The following is a 22,024-nucleotide window of genomic DNA, read 5'->3' as shown; positions in this document are numbered from 1 at the left end:
TAAAAGCATAAGGGAAGAACGCCCCTAATCCAGGTATAATAGCATGGGGGTGCAAGGGTGAAGATACTAGAGTGGTTTGGAACTCCTGGTCAGCTTTCTTTCGTTCGAGCTTTCTTTCTTATGTCTTTACGCGAACCAATTATGCATGGCGCTAAAGAGGAACTATTAAATAAATATTTGCAACTTTAGAGCGCAAGTCAAACTCATGATAGGTCATTGAGGAAGACTTAGCTTAGGGCTGAGAAGTAAGGAGACTCCAACATTAATTTTCATTTTTTTTTTTAATAAGGTTACGAGTACCTATGCATTGTCATTGGGTTAAAGTATGCGGGTGAAAATTATTTCTTTGTATTATATTATTTTATTAAATATGTTATTCATGCTTAGGTTAGATTATTACTTCTTCGATTATTTGTTTCATATTTATTATTTATTTTAAAGATGTTGAATATTTTGGAAGTTGAAGTTTGATATCATTGCACCATATTTGAAGTTAAATTATTTTCCGCATTGTTTATTATTCGGATTTATATTATTATATGGTGAGGATGAGAGTAAAAGCACGAAGGGTGATGCAATGCCATTTCATTTATATTATTACATGGTGAGGATGAGAGTAAAAGTGCTAAGGGTGATGCCATATCATTTCATTCATATTATTACATGGTGAGGATGAGAGTAAAAGCACGAAGGGTGATGTTGTGTCATTTTAATCATATTATTACATGGTGAGGACGAGAATAAAAGCACGAAGGGTGATGCCATGCCATTTTCATATCCTTGATTTGACTGATTTTCGATTTTGGTGATTTACGTGGTTATTTCGTGGTTTCATACTTGTCGTACTTATTATATCTTCCCTTTTTCGCATGTCCCCTCCCGACTAGTATTTACCATTTTACTCTCATTTAGTTTCTTTATATACACTTGTATAGGTTTATTTTACGTAGGTGTCTTGTCATAACCTCGTCACTATCTCGTCGAGGTTAGGCTCGACACTTATATTGGGTCGGTTGTACTCATAATACACTTTTGCACTTCTTGTGTAGATTTTGGTGCTGATCCTAGAGGCGCTTAGTAGATTTCTACTCGGATCCAGTCATAATTGGAGACTTGAGGTATAGTTGCACGACATCCGCAGCCGTGAAGTACCCTTCCCTCATATCATTACTATTTTATTTAGTTTCAAAATAGTTGTACTTTGTTCAGACCTTATTTGTAGCACTCTAGATGCTCATATATTCGTGACTCCAGTTTCTGGGATTCTGTTTGTTTTACATCATTTATTAGTTCATCACTTTATTTTAGACTACTCGATTTTATGGTTATCATTTGATTTCGATTGTTTAAATTGTTAATAAATATAGCTAATATTGGCTTGCCTAGGAAATGAAATATTAGGCACCATCACGATCCCGAAGGTAGAAACTTCGGGCCGTGACAAATGTACAAGGCTAGAGATGAATGACTATAAAGTTGTGTTAATTTTATTATGTTGGTCTCCCCTTTATACAGCTGATTAGGATATAAATCCAAGAATTACAGGTAAGGTAAAGAAAATGTGTTAAATTATAGAGCTATACTCATAATCCTAAGTAGAGGTGGTAAAATGGTTTAAAAAAAATAGTTATCCACCCATATTATCCATTAAAAATGGGTTGGATAATGAACTTTTTAAAAACGGGTTGAATATGGATAAGAATCATATTATCCACTTAGAAAATGGTTAACTAAATGGATAACTAATGTGTTTAACTTTTACATGTGTAAAGCCTGAAATTGGGGGTTCCTCAAGTTTGGCATACTAGGAATTCTCCCAAAAGTGATCATATTCAAGAAGTCATGGATAATATGGATATTATCCGTCGGATAACCCGTTTTTTATCCTTCTCAAATACGGACCGGATCGGATAATTTATTCATTTTTTGAATTATCCATTTTGACCCGCCCATATCCGATCCGACCCGCCCGTTTGCCACCCCTAATCCTAACATACTACAATCAATAAAATCACAATTCCAACAAGCAGTTGAAAACATACAATAATCGACCATAGTTTTATATAGAACTTACGTCGCGCAACTACGTTAATTGAAAATATAGAGCCCCAAAATAGATCAATTGGGACCACTATCCATCCTCGCTATGGAACATTTGATTTTTATTTAAACGCAAAATTATACTTCTAAGAAAAGTAAAAGGTAAATTTGAAGTTACCTAAAAATTATTAAAATTGAAAAAACTACACAGTATGTGTAGAATTTTCGTAGTATATGAAATATAAGTTTTGCTTTAAAGTATAAAGGGAATATATCTGAAACTTAATGATATTTCTATGAGTGTTTAAAGTAATTAACCCAAAAAAGGTGTCATGTAAACTAAAATAGGTGAAGTAATATTAAGGCCAAATATTAATATTCGAAAAATCCAACGATATCATCGTCAACAATCCAAAACATCTGACTTCCGATTTCTAGGCTACTGTCTTCACTTGATTAAAATCATCTTTTTCTTCTCTCTTCTCTCTTCTCTCTTCTCTCTCTCTGTCTCTCTCTCTCTCATAGCTCCATGAGTGAAGGTACTTTTCTCTTAATCTTTCTTTAATTATTAGTTTGTTTTCTCATTACTCTCTTATTTTCTCTTATTAGAAGCTTAATTTCTAAATAATCTAATGTTACCTTAAGTGGGTGTTGTCTGAATTGATTGATTGAGTTATTTTCAACACTAAAGTTCTTTTTTGGTTTTTAAGTTCCAAAAAATGTATTTTTATATGCACTAACAGTATAATGAATTATGATAATTCGGTATGATGAATCACAGTCCTGTCCCTGTTGTGGAGCTAGAGGAGTGTGGCATTCTGAAAATGATTTTCTTCTTTTTATGATAATTGAGCTTCTTCCACTCAAACTATTAAATTTTTTACTTAAATTGTATGCATTAACAGTATAATCATTTTATTACATCATTTAAATAGGTTACTTAACATTTATTCGAGGTTACCAATCACCGCTATTAAATATACTTACTTGTAGTTAGACCTGATTCTGATTCTGTAAAATATTCTTTACACCGTCAATACATAGAATTTAAACTCTAGAGAACCTCTAAAATTTATCTTAGTCAAACTGTTGAGTATTGGAATGAAACAGAATATATGGACGAATCATATAGTCCACAACTAGTTTGCGATTGAAGCTAATTATTATTGGAAATTGTGTTGCTCGGATCCTCCAAAGATGCCACCAGGTGTGTGTCAGATCCTCCAAACGTAATGCATATTTGGAGGATCCGATATGGGTGCGGCGGCATTTTATCCGAGCATAGGTTGCAAACCATAGCTACTTTGCTTAATTTTCCTGTAGTGTTGTTGATTTAACTTCTCTACGGTTCATTGGGTGTGACAGAACCGCTCAGATTACTCAAGCATTACAAAGGGCATATACTCGTTTGAGGTTTCCTGAAGACCGAGGGTGCCCAACTGGTTTGCTTCATGTGCTTGCTGAAAGTCTTCTTTCGGTTTCTTTCACATATTCCCATATTTCGATTGCCACAAGTTTTGCTTCCATAACCGTGCGTGATCATGACACTGGGGGACTGCCAATGATTATAGAAAAGGTTTTCGAGCTATTGAAGTAGATTGAAGACGCTATCATGGGTGCATTTTGTTGCTGTTTGCGAGATGAATGTGAAGATTTGGCCAATCCCAACAGCTCAATGTATAGGAACTGCTTATGCCCTCGATCTTTTGTTCAGAACTTCTTGCATGTGGTATGCTTTTTTACACAATTTTGTTGGATAATCTCCTCTTTTTGTTCTCTTTGCAAACGTACTCCCTGCTACTTACTGATTATTCATTCAATGGTAACTTTTCTAGTATTTCTGTCCAAAATTGAGAATACTCTTCCTTGAATTGTTATCTAGTTAGAGCTTCAAACTTAATTTTTGTCATCTGCTCCGATATTTGGGCAAAAGCTTGATCATGTTTTGAGCAGCTTTTGATTTGTTGAACTGCGAACATCAGTGGTTGTGGCTGAAGCTGATATTTAGGTGCTTTGATAGTAGACTCAGAACTCATTTACTTTCCTTGAATTTTTGTTAATAAAAACCAGCATATTACAACTCAAAAACTAGGTAAGTTTGTGGTAGCTTGATATATAGCTGCTGCAGTTTTGGTGTTCCTCTGCTAAATTTTGCTGGAAAAGGACAGATTTAGGTTCCTCTTGCGTGAAATTACTTGAGTCTGTTTTTGTGTCTGCTAAAAGAATTAAAATGAGAAGAGCAATGGTTTAAGCCTGTGGATATGGAACGCCAATTCTTACAGACAATACCTTTTCTAGAAATAAGATCTTATAGCAAGGAGAGATTTCAAACATCTGGGCAGCCTAGTACGCGAGACTCCATTGCATTGCAAAAGGAGGTTAATTTGGCCTTCACGTTACCCCGAAACACCTTTACTATCTCACCTAGACTGACCATCAGAAGCTCCCGCACATGGCACATGAATAATTATATATTGCTATATATTTTTGCTTTTTAGTAGCTGGACCCATCTGCACAATCTCTTCATATAAAATCTTGGAGTTCAATCATTAGCAGCTTGGAGGCAAGGCTTTTGCTGAATAGGTTTCTGACATAATGATTTCCCTTCATTTGCTATTATTTAGATCATTCCTTTTTTTAAATCCTGCAGTATACATCATTGTTTCATAGAGGAGAACAAAGTGTCATTCCTTCACTGACTCAAGGTACAGCATCTCTTGATAACTCACTATCTGATATGTACCGCTCTCCTCCAAGACCATTGCCTTATGATGCCGATCCAAGATACTTCCGCTTGCAACGAGATGGACTAGTCTCAAGGCGGGAGAAAGGGTCAGGTCACTCGCATGAGGAAACTGAACCACTACGAAGAAGTGATAGTGATGATGGTTCTGAATACTTGAGTGGGGGAAGTAAATGGAATGAGTCTAAATGTGAAGAAGGATCGAAAGAAGACAATTGCAAGTCTTCGGTGAAGATGTCAACAACTAAAACGACCACTGGATTTGCTAATATCTATTCTTCAGAAGATGAAGATATCTGCCCGACATGTCTTGAAGGTAGATCAGTTGTATGAGTTTTCTATTATACCTCATTGAACTTCCTTACAAAGTAGTATATGCATGCCCTCTGCCTAGAGTCTTGTGAAATTTCTTTGGATAGACTTTATTCTGTGCTGATGGACTATTGAAACTGAAATCACTATTCACTGCCATACTTTTGTCTGTCTAAAATCAAGGACTTGATGCAATTTGTTCTTAGGCTTGTGAAAAAATAGAAGTGCTTAACAGACGAGAGCAGTATTGAGACTAAACTGTTTTTAATGCAGTACATTTTTCCTTCTTCCTGGGTTTCATTGTCTCACTTCTGGAAACTGTCTAGCAAAGTTCAGGAATCTCTTGAATTTCAACTTTCATGACCTTGATGAGCCTCTCTCTTTCAGAATATACGGAAGAAGACCCAAAAATAATGACAAAATGCTCTCACCATTTTCACCTGGCGTGCATCTACGAGTGGATGGAGAGAAGTGACAGCTGTCCAATTTGTGGAAAGGTAAATGTGATATTCTTTACAAAATATTGGCCACTGTGTACTGTTTTTGATTACTGCTTATCTTTCACTTGCTTGAACTTATGTTGCAGTCAAGCTTGTCCTTTACCTGCTACCCCGCAAGAAGCAATCCCCAACTCTGTTGAGGGAAAAACTTCATGTTTTGTTTTTCTTTTCTCACATCCCTGTTTTAATACGATCATGTGCTTCCTATATTTGGTAAAATGACTAGTTTAAACATTTTAAAAGAACGAGATATTATTATTATTTGGTTTTATCTTTCTTTTCTCGGAAACAACCTCTGTGCCCTTCCTTCCAGGGTAAGGGTAAGACTGCGTACATCTTACACTTCCCAGATCCCACTTGTGGGAAATCACCGGTTTTGTTGTTGTTGTTGGTTTTATCTTTCTTTTTGGTAAAAAAAGTGAGAACTAGAAAAGGGGACACGAGGAGGGTCTGTGAGGAACTGTCTGCTCCACTTGGGTTTACCATTCTATTGCCGTAGACCACCTAAGATCTTTTTACCTGCTATTATGCTGTATGGTCAAAGATTCTTATTTGGTGCATAAATAGGCAAAGAGCCTGAGCTATCATTCTTCAGATTTTATTCTTAACTCTTCTCGAGTAACTGATGATCCATGGGACAGCTGCTTATCAGAGACATGTATGGATATTAGTGCTAGTCCAATCATTTTAGCTTGTTTTCATGTAATATCTAGACACTTATTCATATGGGATACTAATTATAATGGAATTACCTTAATACCTTTTTATTTCTATGTGCTGACTGCTGGTGAAATCACTTTTCCATGATCATCCAATTCTATAGTGCTTTTTATCTTCCTTCTGGCTAGCTGAAATTTGTCAATTCTTCCCCTCCTGTTCTCCTTCTTTCCACTATTTTTCGCCCTTTTGGCTGGTACTCCAAATATTAAGGAGTAAGGACTTCCAGTTAATTTTCAAACTACGTTAGTTTTAGAGTTACATTTGGAGTTTCATTGTGGAGGGTTTTTGCATGAGTCATAGTTCAAGGGTTGCTTGTAATTTACCTAGAAAATGATGCTAGAAACGAGACGGTGGATCATCAAACTGGCAACCACTTGCATTTAAAGGTGTCTTTGTGCGGTTAATAAAGGAATCTTAAGGTTTCACTGTCTTTGGGTGCTACTCCTATACCATCGCCCAAAATAGCTATGACACCCCCCCCCCCCCTTCCTTTTTTGGGGGTGTGGGTGGGTGGGGAAATTGTCAGAGAAACTCAAAAACTGCAACAGCAATTTTTGTGTTATAACAGTCTGCAAGCAGGCTGTTATATGCAATTCAAATGTCCTACCATTTAAGTTAGTCGTGTGTGTATAATGAACTTGGGAAGGAGTAAATGGCAATCACTAGGTAAGACATGTCTTTTAGGAAAACAGAGCTGGTCTTGAAATGGTCGAATGACAACAGATATGGATAAGGGTTAGTGTAGGATACCAGAATCTAGAGTGAGAGCTTGAACAAATATGAGGATGCATGTTCCAAAATAAGGGTGTTGAACACCATATGACGCCCAAATATTGGGGAGGGGATTGCATGCACTTCTTTTTAAAATTTAAATCTCGTCGTGTCTTGAGAAGTACGTCATAGAAAGTAGATTAACTGCTCCAATGGTCTTTGAATACGGGCTACCATGGTGCCAGGCTTTACGGGCTTTCTCTTCAGTCAATCACTTCACCACCCCCTTGAAACCAATATCACCAAACCATCTTTGTTGAGTTGCGTAGATATATGAATATCAGAAGTTACAGCTACCAATGTCACTTTCTAGTGGTAAGGTAGTGGTCAAAGGTTCTTATTCGGTAAGTCAAATGCTTATAGGCCAGCTGTGACAGGATTGCATGATCTGTTTAGTCGTCTTCTAGGTTCTGCAGGTTTTGGACGCCAGAACTTTCCAAAAATTCACTTAAGTTAGTTGGTTTTGTGTTAGTCTCCGATGCCCCATTTCTCTTTAGGTAGGCAATAAAGAGAAGAAGATTACCAGAAACACAGGGGATGAATCTTTTGTTTTTCAGTAACTGGTTACATATTTACAGGTTTGGAATTAGTTTTTCACAGTGTATCAAGTAAACTCTGAACAAGTAGATATGCGTAGAATCTATACATGTATAAAATGCTGTTTATGCAGAACATTATGCTGACCTCTTTTTGGTTTCTAGGAGATGGAATTCGATGACACGGGGTGATCTTTTCTCTAAAATTACAGTCTTGGATCAAATTAACCAGCAAGAGATAATGTAAAATCATTGTGAATACTGTCCAGCTAAATGTCTTTCCCTATAAAGTAAATATGAAATTACTTTTCAATACAACCCTGTCTAAAATGCATGAGCTACATATTGCTCTGGTTTCTATTTAAGTTTTAGTACTTCCACTTGGATGGATTTTCCAGATACAATTCTCACTTATGCACCGAAAACCACAAGTTTAAAGCTCTTTACCTTGTCTTGTATCATTTAGAGTCTATTTGGAAAGCCATGTGTAATTACCTGATGGTGTAATTACTAGGGTAGTAATTATACACCATGATACTTACACATTATAGTAATTATAATGACCTGTTTGTTTGCCACAATGTAATTAAAGATATGGTGAATTTTTCCTTCATTGTATAGCCCAAATTTGTCTTATCATGTAACTGAGGTTATTCTTAGATTTTGCCTTGTTTCCTCTCTAACCCCTCAAAAAAAAAGGTTAAAGAAAAAAATGAAATTTTCAAAAACTTCTATCCAACTTTGATTTTGTATCATCAACTTCCCTTATAGTAAAATATTTACACACACCTTATTTTGATTTGTTTGTTAAAATATTGGTTAAATATTAACATTTTTATAATGTTGGAAATATGTCATTTTTGTGGCATTAATTATTGCATGTAAAGTTTTGTAACAAACTACTCTTTTGAAAGAGTTTGAAAAAGAAAAACTCATTGCTCATATTTGATTAGAGTTTAGCTTTGATAAAACACGAGAATGGAGTTGTATCCTCATAATTACAATTTCATACTTCACTAATAAAAGTTTAGATTGATAAAACCTAAATAAGAGAAGACTGATAAAACGTGTTTAAAAGTTGGGAGAGATTAAGCCATTGCTAGTACAATAAACCTAAAAGATTTCTCATATGTTGCTCCGATATGTAAATCTCCAAAGTTATGCGCTCACCCTCAATATCTCTAATTCCATTAGGATTGTCTTTTATATTTTACTTGTACGTGCCAAATTAATACTCCATCCGTTTTAATTTTTATGGCATAGTTTGATTGACAAGAAGGTAAAGAAAAAGATAAGACTTTTGAAACTTATGACTTCAAATATGTTGTAACGTTTGTATGATTTTAAATATTTTCAAACTTATAATCTTAAACATGCCATAATATTTATGTGAATATAAAAATTTATTATTAAGGATAAAATATAAAGTTTAAGTTAAATTGATTTCAAATTCAAAAATATGTCATTCTTTTAAAATAGATTAATAAGGAAATAATGTCGGAAGGGAGGGAGTAATGAGTGGCCTTGTCGGAGCAAGTCAAGGCCCACTCTGATGCTTAAGTTAGTGAGATTCTTAAAAGAAAATCAAAGCAACAAAAGGAACGAGATATAATACTTACACAAACAATGATAAATTTTAGAAGGGTGGCTGTGAATCCTGGAGTCGCTGTGCAGTTTACCTTCTAAGTCCTATTTGCATTATATATTTTTCCTTCTATTTCCTCTCTCGTGCGTATGAGTCGACTATTGTCTTTACTTGCGGATCTCGGGTTCGAGCGTTACAAATATAAAAAATTATGATAGGGAATGCTTACGCTTTCCGCTTTAATGGCTCTTACACGGTGCAAATTTAAATTAATCGGTATCCAAAAGGATATCAAATCTAAGGTGAAAATCTCGAAAAAGAAAAAGAATTCTGCTTTCCAAATAGCCGGTTGAATAGCTTAGAAGTTCATTTGAATTGGCTATAAGCAACCCTAAATGACTAAATTTGGTACTCTCTCCGTTTCATTTTATGTGAACCTTTTTTACTGGACGTGAAATTTAAGAAAAAATGAAGACTTTTGAAATTTGTGATACTAAACAAGTCAAAAATGGATCCAGAGTATTTGTGTGGTTATAAAAGTTTCTCATTAAGGGTAGAATTATAAGTTTAAGCAAAATTATTTTCAAATTTAGAAATTGATCATTATTTTTGAAACACAAAAAAAAAAAAAAAAATAGGTTCACATAGCTCGGAATGGAGAGAATAATTATTAGCTTGAATACAAAAATTTACCATTTAGTCAAATCACATATAGAAGGAAACCTTACATTTTCTCACAATCTCAAACCATCAGCATCCTCTTCTTCTCAATTCTATTTTCAAAACAATTGAAATTTTATACTTCCAGAATAATAAGTTATTTTCCTTCCAAAACCCTTTTGTTAAACCGTAAAGTTGAAGAAGATCTCTAGATCTGACTATAGACGAATGGTGCCAACTTGATGTATTCTGGTCCGATGCTGCTGCTAGAGTTTTATTGATGTTCTTTTCCTTTCAAAATCCTTGAGTTCTGCTCTAGATCTGATTTTAGATCCGGCCAGATCTGACTGGATCTACAAGAAAAGATAAAGACATGGCCGGGGAAAAATAATCACCCAAATTCGATGCTAGTTCTGACATTTTTTTGGTGTAATGATTTTGGTAATGGAATGGAGGTGTAATGGTGGATAGAAGTTATTTTCTAGGGAAAATATTCATAATCGGTGTTTATACGCACCATACAAGGTAGAAAGATTGTTTACACATTTCAAATACAGGTGCACATATTTACTGAATAATTTTGTATAATGTGAAAATGGCGTGGCCACTTTTTAAGGTGCTATTTAGTGTTTAGCCACCAATTTTAATGCTCAGCAAAAAGAGCCACTACTTTCTTATAATTAATAAGAAAAAATATTTTTACCCCTCTTCATCTCTTTTCTTTTCTAAATTCTTTTCATTATCAAAAATTCAAAACCCTCGTTTCTCTCCAAAACATAGCTTCTTGTTACTTCCCTACATGCAGTAGGGAATATCTCCAAAAAATCACATGAGTTTTCATCATTTTTCATCGCTGCAGTAACAATTTCAGTTGCAAAGTAAGTTCGGGAATCTTGCCTTTTTTCAGATCCTAATATTTACTATTTTCTTCATTTTCTAGGTACTTTTTCAGATAAAATATCATAAATTGTTGTGTTTTTACCATTACAGTAATTGGAGGTGAAGTATTGTTCAGAAACCAACAAAATGTTATAATTTTGTATTGTTGTAATAAACAATTAAACTTTCTGGAGAAAAAAAAACAGAAAGTTAGTAATACTTGTTTAACGAAATAGATTCTGAAAAACAAAAAACAGTATAGGAATAAATCGAGCCCACTGAATACACAGTGTGTCCTTAAGGAAATTATTCCCCTCAAGTACCCGAGGTGCTGGAATATATCTTCCTAGATAGAATGATTTAACTCACCAGTGTATTGGTACCAAAAACTCTGATGAACTGTGAATCACTCAATGGTCGTAAAACACACTGAAAAATATTGTGCAGAAGAAGAAGAAGCTCAGAAAATTTTCGTAAGGAAAGATTCTGGAATTCAAACTCTATTTATAGAGTTGCTGGCATTGTTTCTGAAAAAGTTTGCAACCTTTCAGAAACATCTATGGCTGTTGGAAAAGGGGTGTTTGAAATATTGCGGGAAAAATGTATTTAAAATAATTCGGGAAAGAAAAACCAAATCTGAATCCGAAGCCGAAGCCGAAGACGAAGCTGAAGCCGAAGCGAGCGACGACGACGACGGCGCGAGGCATGCCTTTTTCTTAACTCTTTAAGAGTTAGAAGAAGAGCAATTATATATATACCCATCAAAAGCCTTTTCTTCCTCCGATATGGGACAATGTCCCTTTCCCAAGGGAAACTCAAATATTTCATTTTTCTTCCATTTCTCATTCACCCTCTTTAAGCTACACAAGCTTAAAATCCCAATAATCCCCCACATGAACGAGGAATGGCTATAAAATAAAGGAATGCACGGACGCGTGTGTGTTTTACATGCAAGAATTAATTGCATATGGATAAGTAAGTTTCCCTTTGAACTTTCCGTAGTGAACTTATATCGGATATACTCGGTCAATCAGTAGATTTGATATCTTTAAACTGTCGAGCTTTGTTGTATACCTAGACAACATAAGTCACACAATCAATCCTTAACCATCTATGGTTCTCACGGTTGTGTTCGTTTCAGCCATGAACACCGCCTGGTTTCATGAGTGCTTAGAGAATGGGCCTTTACTTTCATTCCCCTTGAAGCGGCTTACACTTCACACTCACATAGGTGATTTCTAAACGTGTAATCCTATAGACAAAATATCTGGTCATATCCTGCCAGACTTAGCAAATCATTAAAAAACCTTTAAGCTTTGTTGACTCATCAAAAAGCCTTAATGCTTTACCTCGATTTCTGAACATTGTCTTCATCACGAGAATGGGTTGAGTTATTTGATAATGTTGAACCGCCATTCATAACTTTGTTTGATCTCTTTGAACCTAGCTGGTGGGATCTCCAGTCTGCTAGGTAGAGTTACCGTCATGATGACTTGTCCTAGACCTTAACCCCATTCCCTTTGATGATCTTTCAACTGCCTCTCTAGATAGGCCTTTTGTAAGTGGATCCGACACGTTATCTCTTAACTTTATGTAGTCAATTGTGATAACACCACTAGAGAGTAGTTGTCTAACGGTATTGTGTCTCCGTCGTATATGACGAGATTTTTCGTTATACATAACGCTCCCTGCCCTGCCTATTGCCGCTTGACTATCACAATGTATACAAATAGGTGCCAAAGGTTTGGGCCAAAATGAAATATCTTTCAAAAAATTTCGGAGCCATTCAGCTTCTTCACGGGCCTTATCTAAAGCTATGAATTCAGATTCCATTGTAGAACGGGCGATGCACGTTTGTTTGGATGATTTCCAAGACACTGCTCCACCCCCAATTGTGAAAACATATCCACTCGTGGTCCATTAATTTACAATAGTTATTGCCACAATTCTGGACATTGTGACAATTCACCCTCTTTAAGCTAATAGTTTATTGATCATCCGCACAAAAAATGTGTTGGCTTCAATTCAACTGCATCTAGACTATAAATTATCTGTAATTTTGTTTATGTTTGCTTCATTTTACTTAGACTGATGATTATGCTTTTAATATTAGCGAAAATTTGAATAACTTGCAGAACATATGTTTCAAGTTTGAAGAACTTTTTGGCTCATTATAATCGATTCGAACAGCTGAGAAATCGTCGCAACAAATCAAGTTGAATTTTTTGAGTATTAAGCTAAACTTCTGTTTGATCTTTCTTATAGTTGACTTGAACCAGTGAATTCGATCGTCTTCCTTATTACTTTGTGATTGAGTTTGAATTCATAAATCAACTCGAGGTTCTTGTTGGTTTGAACTGTTTCTTTGAAATCCTTCCTGGAAAATTGATTGGGAGTCAGCTGTTATATATTGTGATTAGGTCTTGAATGTTAGCTTTTTACTTTAAATATTCAGAACATTTTAGAAAAATGATCCAGAAGTTTACCTGCTATTTTCTTCTTTGTAGATTAGTGAATATATTTAATATCATTCTTCATTGGTGAACTGAATTTGTTATAAATACAGGCTTTTGGTATTGTGCTAATGGAAGTAGATCGACCTTATACTCAAGACGTGGATGAATCTCTTGACTTTGTTGCAAGAAATAAATCCCCAAAAAATAAAAACAAACATATGTAGAGGGTGAGAATATATTACCAGGACTCGGTTAATGTCCTGCTAATATATACATGGTAATATTGAGGGCAAAGTTTTCTGAGATGTCCTTAACTTCCGGAAATAACCAATGGGCAGAATAGCCTAATAAACTCTTGTATTTGTCCTGTTTGTCATCCCGGTCCCTATACTCTATCGTTTGTCAAGTCAATACTTGTACTTATTCGAATTCTATATATTAAACCCTTATAACCATTGACAGAGACTATAAAGCTGACTTGGCTTCAGTGCGTGACTCACAAGCCTTGTAGGGGCGTGAGGCCTATTAGAAAGCCGTAGCAGTAACATTTCCCATTATTTAACCGTCTTCTTCTTCATTCTCCATTGTTGAACCTAGTTGGAACTCTTTGGGTATTTAACAAAATCATCTCTCTTCTTTCCCTTTACTTTTTCAGATTTTTCGTCCTTCTCGCTGATAAAACTACGCCTTTATAGGGCTCTATAAACAAACAAACAAAAAAATCTAATTTTTTATCTGATAAAGCATCCAAGATTAACCCTATATCTTCCCCAAAAAATCCTACAATATTTATGATATAACCTGGTGGACCACAACCTAAAATAAAATCCAACATACTTCACAAAAAAAATAAATCAGAAGACTAATTTAAGATTTTACCCCAAAAAAAACAACCTAAATCGAAATGGAATAACTTAATATGTTACTATATGCATAACACTATAACAAAGGGATTTTATACTTCAAATAGTAAGCAAACAAAGCAAAACAAAAAAATAAATATTCAGGCTTACTCAAGAGCATTAATTACCGACCTAATTCAGCTATCAACTAATAAACAAACCAAAAAAGAAATTAAAAAAGAGATTAAAAAATTGAGTTAAGAAGAGATGACAGTACTTACCATAGAACGACGGGAGAAAGTTACTAAACAATGACAAGAAATTCAATGAAAAAAAACGAAGGAGAGATAGCACGGAGAAGACGATGAAGGAGAAACAAACAATAAAAGAGAAACAGTTTGGGTAAAATAAGAAAAATACGGTTTGTCTTTTGGGGGGGGGGGTAAATTTAATTTTTGACTTATTATTTCGTATGTGGCATTAAATAATGACATGGAGTCTTACATGGAAGCAATTGTGTTACACGCACATTGACCTCTTCGAAAAAGGGTTTAATATATAGAGTTTGAATAAGTACAAGTGTTAACTTGACAAACTATAGAATATAGGGACCGGGATGACAAATCGAGACAAGTACAAGAGTCAATTAGGATATTCTGCCTTACCAATGTGTAGAAGTTAAAACTCAAATTGAAAATTTTCACCCGGAAGATCATGACATTTTAGAAATATATGCCCCGAATATCAGTTTCATACTTCAAAAAATCAAGACATTTTGAAACATTGTGTCATGAAATTCTACGACAATCTAGTAGAAAAAAAGTTATAATAACATTATAAAAAGACAAAAACCTTCAACTATCATTTGTTAATATATCATCTTCTTGATGCACATTTGTAGGACAATGATATATATGAAACAAAATTCAGCACTACTACTGAAATTAAAGACATTGTCCTGAATATTTGAACAATAACATTGAACTTCAGGACACATGAGCCAGGATTCGAGACAAAAATAATTTCTATTCAGTTAATAATTTGTGTCCTATTAGAATCTATAAAGTTAACTTACTTTCTATTCTACTATGCTACAACTCCTTTGGGCAAGAAGATTCATTTTCACTATTATAATCATCATCAACTTTTTCAGGTGGCGTTTCATAACCAGAATTTCTTTTCTACTACATGTGCCCAAAGGTTTGCTGTAAGTTCTTTTCTGAAGTTTGATATGTGCTAAGGTTGGAATTTTCCACATCCTTCCCCATCATCAACAACTCAACATATTTGATTAGGAATGCACCACAATCGGTCCTAAAAAAATTAAGATATAGAGTCAATTAAGTAATATCTTTAATAAATAAATCTAAAGTACATATAAATTATATAGCAAATGACAACACTTACGATCCAGTTTCTTTCGATGTTCTTTGCCACTGAATATCAAATTTATTGAATGTATTCCCAAAAGACTTATGATGATTTTCAAACTGTGTGAGAACTTAAGCATGTGGGGAATCATGCGCGCATACATTTCAATCCAGCCTCATATGGTTCACTATATATGGAGTCATACACATCAATTTTTTTTCTCATTCAAGTCCAATACCCCCAAAAATAATGTGTCACATCCTCACTGTTTTTTGAAGGTAGTCGACATGAAAAAAGATTTTATCAACCTCTGACCAAGCAATTCACATCTCCGATTGTCCCCTACACATACGGTGTGAGATACAATTGATTTTTACCATACCAGAACTCATTTGAAGCATCTTCATTGAAATTCTCGTACACAAGAAACATATAGTTATCGAAAACTATATTTGCACTCGTGCAACGAAATGGATGGGCGCGGTGGTGGTAGCATTTCTTCTTCATCAAAATAAGGCAATGTCAATATGCTTCATAAAATTTTTTTAAAAAAAAATCCACCAGTCATAAATAACTAAAAAAATAATAAAGTAAGAAGAGGAAAAGAAATGCCTTACAAATCTTATCATCAAGTACATAGCTACTGTTTGAAAGCTCAAGGAAAAACACTTTGCTACTGATCTAACTGGCTTGATCTTGACAGTTGCGAAAGGTTAGATGAAGTTTTGTTGATCTTATACATGTTAGTTTTAGTTGAAAATTAGTAACAATTACTAATTGTGTTTGTTCTTGTAAATATTGCAGAATCTTGTGAAGTTGCAAGCAAAGAACATGGAGCACAGTTTCAAGATAAAACAAATGTAATGGATGGAACAAACATAAGATCTCAGCATCATTGTCTCTTAAAGAAATAGAAGTGGTGGACAACGCATGTATTAAGTTCTTTTCTTCAGGTCAAATTTCAGAACTTAAGGACATTTTAGAAAAATTATGTCCTGCATTTTAGATTCATACTTCAGATTTTCAGGACATTTCAAAAAATATGTCTTGACTTTTAATTTCTTCAGAGGATAATGTGTCCTGGAATTGAGGTCTTGCAACCGAACTAATGTATATGTAGTTTTGCTTGTAGAGCAAAACAAAAATGCAGTCATTAACCAGTATACTAGAAAAAGGAAGAGAGATAGTATTGATTTTGATGGTCCATCATTTGCTATTCTTATTCTTACTTCTCTGACTACACAAGGGAGCATTGATGAAGGTTTGTCCATGGATGCTGAAGAAAATATTGAAGAAGAGCTTGGTAGAGGAAAAAATGAATAAGAAGTTTAGTTGGAAATTGCAATCTCCATTTGCACATGTAAAACAAAGAGGAACATCGATAGCGCACAATGAGAATAATTCTGAGTATACGGGCTGGATAAAATCAAAATATACTCGTAAATGTATTTTTCATTATGCCAAAGATGATGAAAAGTTACTGAAAAAATTTATTGGGTGGTTGAGCAAGGAAAAAAAGGAAAGGTCGCAAAAAGTGTAAATCTCTAAATCTATTTACTATTTCTAAACTACTTACATTGTGTCTTGAACTTTCTACTTCTAATTAAGAATTAAAGACTAACTGTCCTGAATTTCTGAGCTTTTAATTTTAAATTCAGGACCAAGTGTCTTAAATTTTTAAGCTTCTAACCTTCTAACTCTAAGTTTAAGACTAAGCGTCCGAAATTTTTGAGCTTCTAACTTTAAGTTGAGGATTAACTGTCTTAAACTTATAAGCTGCTCATTAGGAATTGAGGACTAACTGTTCTGAATTTTTGAGCATCTAACTTTAAGTTCAGGACTAACTGTCTTGGACTATAAGCTGCTAATTAGGAATTGAGGACTTACACTTTTTTGCAACATTTCCTTTTCTCCTTGCCCAACAACCCAATGAATTTCGTCAATAACTTTTCATCATCTTTGGCATAATAAAAAATATATTTACGAGTATATTTTAATTTTATCCAGCCCGTATATTCAACAGTATTCTCATTTTGCGCCATCGATGTTCCTTTTTTTTTACCTGTACAAATGGAGATTGCAATTGCCAACTAAGCTTATTATTCCTTCTTTCTCTACCAATCTCTTCTTCAATATTTCGTTCAACATCCATGGACAAACCTTCATCAATGCTCCCTTGTGTAATCGAAGGAGTAAGGATAGCAAATAATGCACCATCAAAATCGATACTATCTCTCTTCCTTTTCTTAGTATACTGATTCATGACTTCATTTTTGTTTTGCTATATAAGCAAAACTACATATATATTAGTTTGGCTGCAAGACCTCAATTTTAGGACACATTGTCCTATGAAAAAACTAAAAGTCATGACACATTTTTTGAAATATCCTGAAACTATGATGTATGAATCTAAAATGCAGGACACAATTGTCTGAAATGTCCTTAAGTTCTGGAATTTGACATGAAAAAAAGAACTTAATACATGTGTTCTTCTATTTTTTTAAGAGACAATGGTGTTGGGATATTACTTATGCTTGTTCCATCCATTGCATTTTCTTTATCTTGAAACTGTGCTCCATATTTTTTGCTTGCAATTTCACAAGATTCTGCAATATTTTACAAGAGCAAAAATAATTAGTACTTGTTACTAATTTTTGACTAAAACTAACATGTATAAGATCAATAAAACTCCATCTAACCTTTCGCAACTGTCAAGATCAAGCTAGTTAGATCAGTAGTAAAGTGTTCTTCCTTGAGCTTTCAAACAGTAGTTATGTACTTAATGATAAGGTTTGATATTTTACAAGGCGTTTCTTTTCTTCTTCTTACTTTATTATTTTTTTAATTATTTATGACTGATGGATTTTTTTTATTTTTTATGAAGCATATTGACATTGCCTTATATTATTTGAGGAATGATACTACCCTTGCACCCACCCATTTCGTTGCACGAGTACAAATATAGTTTTCGATAACTATATGCTTCTTGTGTATGATGATTTTAATGAAGATACTTCAAATGAGTTCTGGTATGGTGAAAATCAATTGTATCTCACACTGTATGTGTGAGGGACAATCGGAGATGTGAAATGCTTGGTCAGAGGTTGATAAAATCTTTTTTTTATTTTGACTACCTTTAGAAAATAGTGATGATGTGACGCATTTACTTTTGGGAGTATTGGACTTAAATGAGAAAAATATTGATGTGTATGATTCCATATATAGTGAACCATATGAGGCTGGATTGAAATGTATGCGCGCATGATTCCCCATCTGCGTAAGTTCTCACAGTTTGAAAAACATCATAAGTCTATTGGAAATGCATTCAATAAATTTAATATCCAGTGGCAAAGAACACCCGAAACTAATTAGATCGTAAGTGTTGTCATTTGCTATATAATTTATATGTACTTTAGATTTATTTATTAAGGATATTATTTAATTAACTTCCTATCTTAATTTTTTTAGGATTGGTTGTGATGCATTCTTAATCAAATACGTCGAGTTGTTGATGATGGGGAAGGATGTGAACAAAATCCATCCTGAGCACATATCAAACTTCAGAAAAGAACTTGCAGCAAACTTTTGGGCATATGGAGAGTGGAAAAAAAAAGTACTGGATATGAAAAATCGGTGATGATTATGATTGTGAAAATAAATCTTTTTGCCCGAAGGAGCTGTAGTATAGTAGAATGGAAAGTCAGCTAACTTTATAGATTATAATAGGACACAAATTATTAACTGAATAGAACGTATTTTTGTCCTGAATTCCGGCTCATGTGTCCTAATGTTCAATGTTATTGTTCAAATATTCAGGACAATGTCTTGAATTTTAGTAGCAGTGTTGAATTTTGTTTCATATATATCATTTTCCTACAAATGTGCATCAAGAAGATGATATGTTAAGCAATGATAGATGAAGCTTTTTGTCTTTTTATATGTTAATATGACTTTTATTTTCTATTAGATTGTCGTAGAACTTCAGAACACAGTGTTTCAAAATGTCCTGATTTGTTGAAGTATGAAACTAATGTTCTGGACATATATTTCTGAAATATCCTAAACTTCTTGTGAAAATTTTCAATTCGAGTTTTTAACTTCTACGCATTGGTAATTTCAAGAAGTTAAGGACATTTCAGAAAATTTTGTCCTCAATATTACCATGTATATATTACCAGGACATTAATCGAGTCCTGGTAATATATTCTCACCCTCTACATATGTTTGTTTCATTTCTTGCAACAATGTTAAGAGCTTCATCCACGTCTTGCAACAATGTTATTGTATCTATCTTTAAGTATATCATAATAATACTGTTAACCAATCCTCTTTTGTGTATCTACTAGCAGTTGTCGTTAAATTAATCATTAGGTAGATAGAAAACTTATCCAGATTTAAATCTAGTGCTTTGAGGAAAAAGTTGAGTAATTAAATCAGTGCATTTAAGAAACACTATTCCACGTCGAATATGGATTTTGCATTTTGGAAAATACAAAACTACCATAAGTACACTAACAGAACCTTAGGCCTTAGCGGATACTTTTAGGAAACCTTTTCTCAATTAAGGGTGAGGGTTTACTATAAGAATTAGCTATGATTTGTGTTTTTTTACCATCATTCTTTAATTAGCTTTAATACAAGAAAAACTATGGAACGGTAAAACTTTACATTTTTTGTGTTGGCTTACGGCAAAGTGTATTATATTTTGTAGTGAAGATCGATTCGAATTTGCTATATACTTCAGTTGCTCCTGCAAACTATACAGATATATGCTTCATTATGTCAACAATTAAGACAGAAAACTCCTTGCTCTACAGCACAGAGGACATTTTTCTAGCACAAGAGGATGGTACCACATTAATTATTGTAATTGTAATCAATATTAATGTACTTGCATGAACCTTATATCTGCATGGTTTAAAGTAATATATACACTAACAATATACTGAATTTTATACTGTCAACATAATTTAACTTGTTATGTTGCATATCAGAAAAACTTAAATTCTTTGTTATTTACTACCCCTATATTCTAATAGATGATTTTATATATATATAATCGAGTCACCCCAAGAGCAAGGTGGGTAGTTCTTGGAGGGAGGGAGCCGAGGGTGTATCGGAAACAGTCTCTCTACCCCAGGGTAGGGATAAGGTCTGCGTACACACTACTCTCCCCAGACCCCACTAGGGGGATTATACTGGGTTATTGTTGTTGTTGTTGTTGTGTGTATGTGTATCTATATATATATATATATATATATATATATATATATATATATATATATATATATATATATATATATATATATTATTACGGAGCTATCAACTTTTTTCTTAATTACTTATACTTTCTGATTCATTGTTTAAATATTTTTTTTATATAAACAACTGCAATGAGTTCAAGTACTTTTAACATAGTTTTTTATTATCTAAATTTTATTTAAAAAAGATAATGAAATCAATGTCCGGATAAGGTTGAAAATAAAAACAATTACCGTCATATTCTAAAAACTTTCATTTTCTTGAAACAAAGAAACAACTTGTCATCACCAATCATCACCCAGGGTATGGTGAAATGGCAAATGTTCATTTACCCTTAATTAAATGTCTCAAGTTCCACTTATGTAGAAAGCACTAAAATCATGCACAATAACTTTTTCATGATGCAATTATGAATTATTCATAATTGAATCAATAAGTTTCGAACACTAGATGGCTATAAAAATAATGACCGCTTGTTAGCGCCGAGTCCGTCAGACTCGCGAAGATCTAAATGAACCTTTACTTAACTTGCAAAGTTGTCAACTAAAAGCACAACGAAAGTTCTTTAGCCCGCTGTCAATCAACTCCATTCAGAGCGAAAGTAGAAGTACATATATGAGTTCGACCAAATCTATAGATTTTGCTTAAACTATATAATTGTGTTAAAAATTTATTAAATATGTATATTAAATTTAAAACAGTTATTAGTATTTGAAAATATCGTTCTAAAATTCAAAACTCATGAAACTGAAATTTTGGCTACGCTTCCTACTCCATTCCATGCGATTAAGCTCATCTTCACTCTTTGTACAGTCCCCTCACATGCTAATGCGTTAGCTTTACAATTACCACAACAAACTTGCAGCCCACTGAAAGTCACTAGCACGTTGCTAGTCAACTCTGATCCATGCGACAGATTCATATTCATTCTTCCCAATATTCCAATGCTTTCATCTTTTGCGCACTAACAAGTAACGTTATAGGCATGCTCATTATTCTTTACTCGAATTTTCGTGTGTATGTATATATTAATATTCATATACATAATAAAATTATAAAAAACGCCTAAGGAGTCAAATATTATGTTTGTAAATAAAAATTGAAGTATAAGACTTTTATTTCCTAAGTATTCACTTCGTTTAATTTTATATGATATGTTTGACTTAGCACATAATTTAAAAAGCTTTTTATAGAGTAATATATTAGTGATGATAAAAGAGAATATAAAATTAGTGTCCGAAAAGAAAGCAAACATCACATCAAAGTTTAAGTATAAATAGTTTAACGAATTTAAGTTATTGAGAATTGTGAAAATAATATAAAAATAAAATGGCGTCAAGGTTTTT

The 22,024-nt window shown here is 33.7% G+C and overlaps 1 protein-coding gene across 1 annotated transcript; it reads left to right on the top strand.

The window, feature by feature from the left end:
* Positions 1-2,419: 2,419 nt before the first annotated feature.
* Positions 2,420-8,236, top strand: LOC104104860 (E3 ubiquitin-protein ligase At3g02290-like). The gene is made up of 5 exons (XM_009613050.4): positions 2,420-2,579; positions 3,406-3,769; positions 4,692-5,100; positions 5,484-5,593; positions 7,789-8,236. Exons 2-5 carry the CDS (start codon positions 3,653-3,655, stop codon positions 7,813-7,815), a joined length of 663 nt encoding a protein of 220 aa, XP_009611345.1. The 5' UTR covers positions 2,420-2,579; positions 3,406-3,652; the 3' UTR covers positions 7,816-8,236.
* Positions 8,237-22,024: the final 13,788 nt, after the last annotated feature.

Source organism: Nicotiana tomentosiformis, chromosome 9 (assembly GCF_000390325.3).
Source record: "Nicotiana tomentosiformis chromosome 9, ASM39032v3, whole genome shotgun sequence".
In the NCBI taxonomy this organism is placed as follows: domain Eukaryota; kingdom Viridiplantae; phylum Streptophyta; class Magnoliopsida; order Solanales; family Solanaceae; genus Nicotiana; species Nicotiana tomentosiformis.
This window is presented reverse-complemented; position numbering and strand designations above follow the sequence as displayed.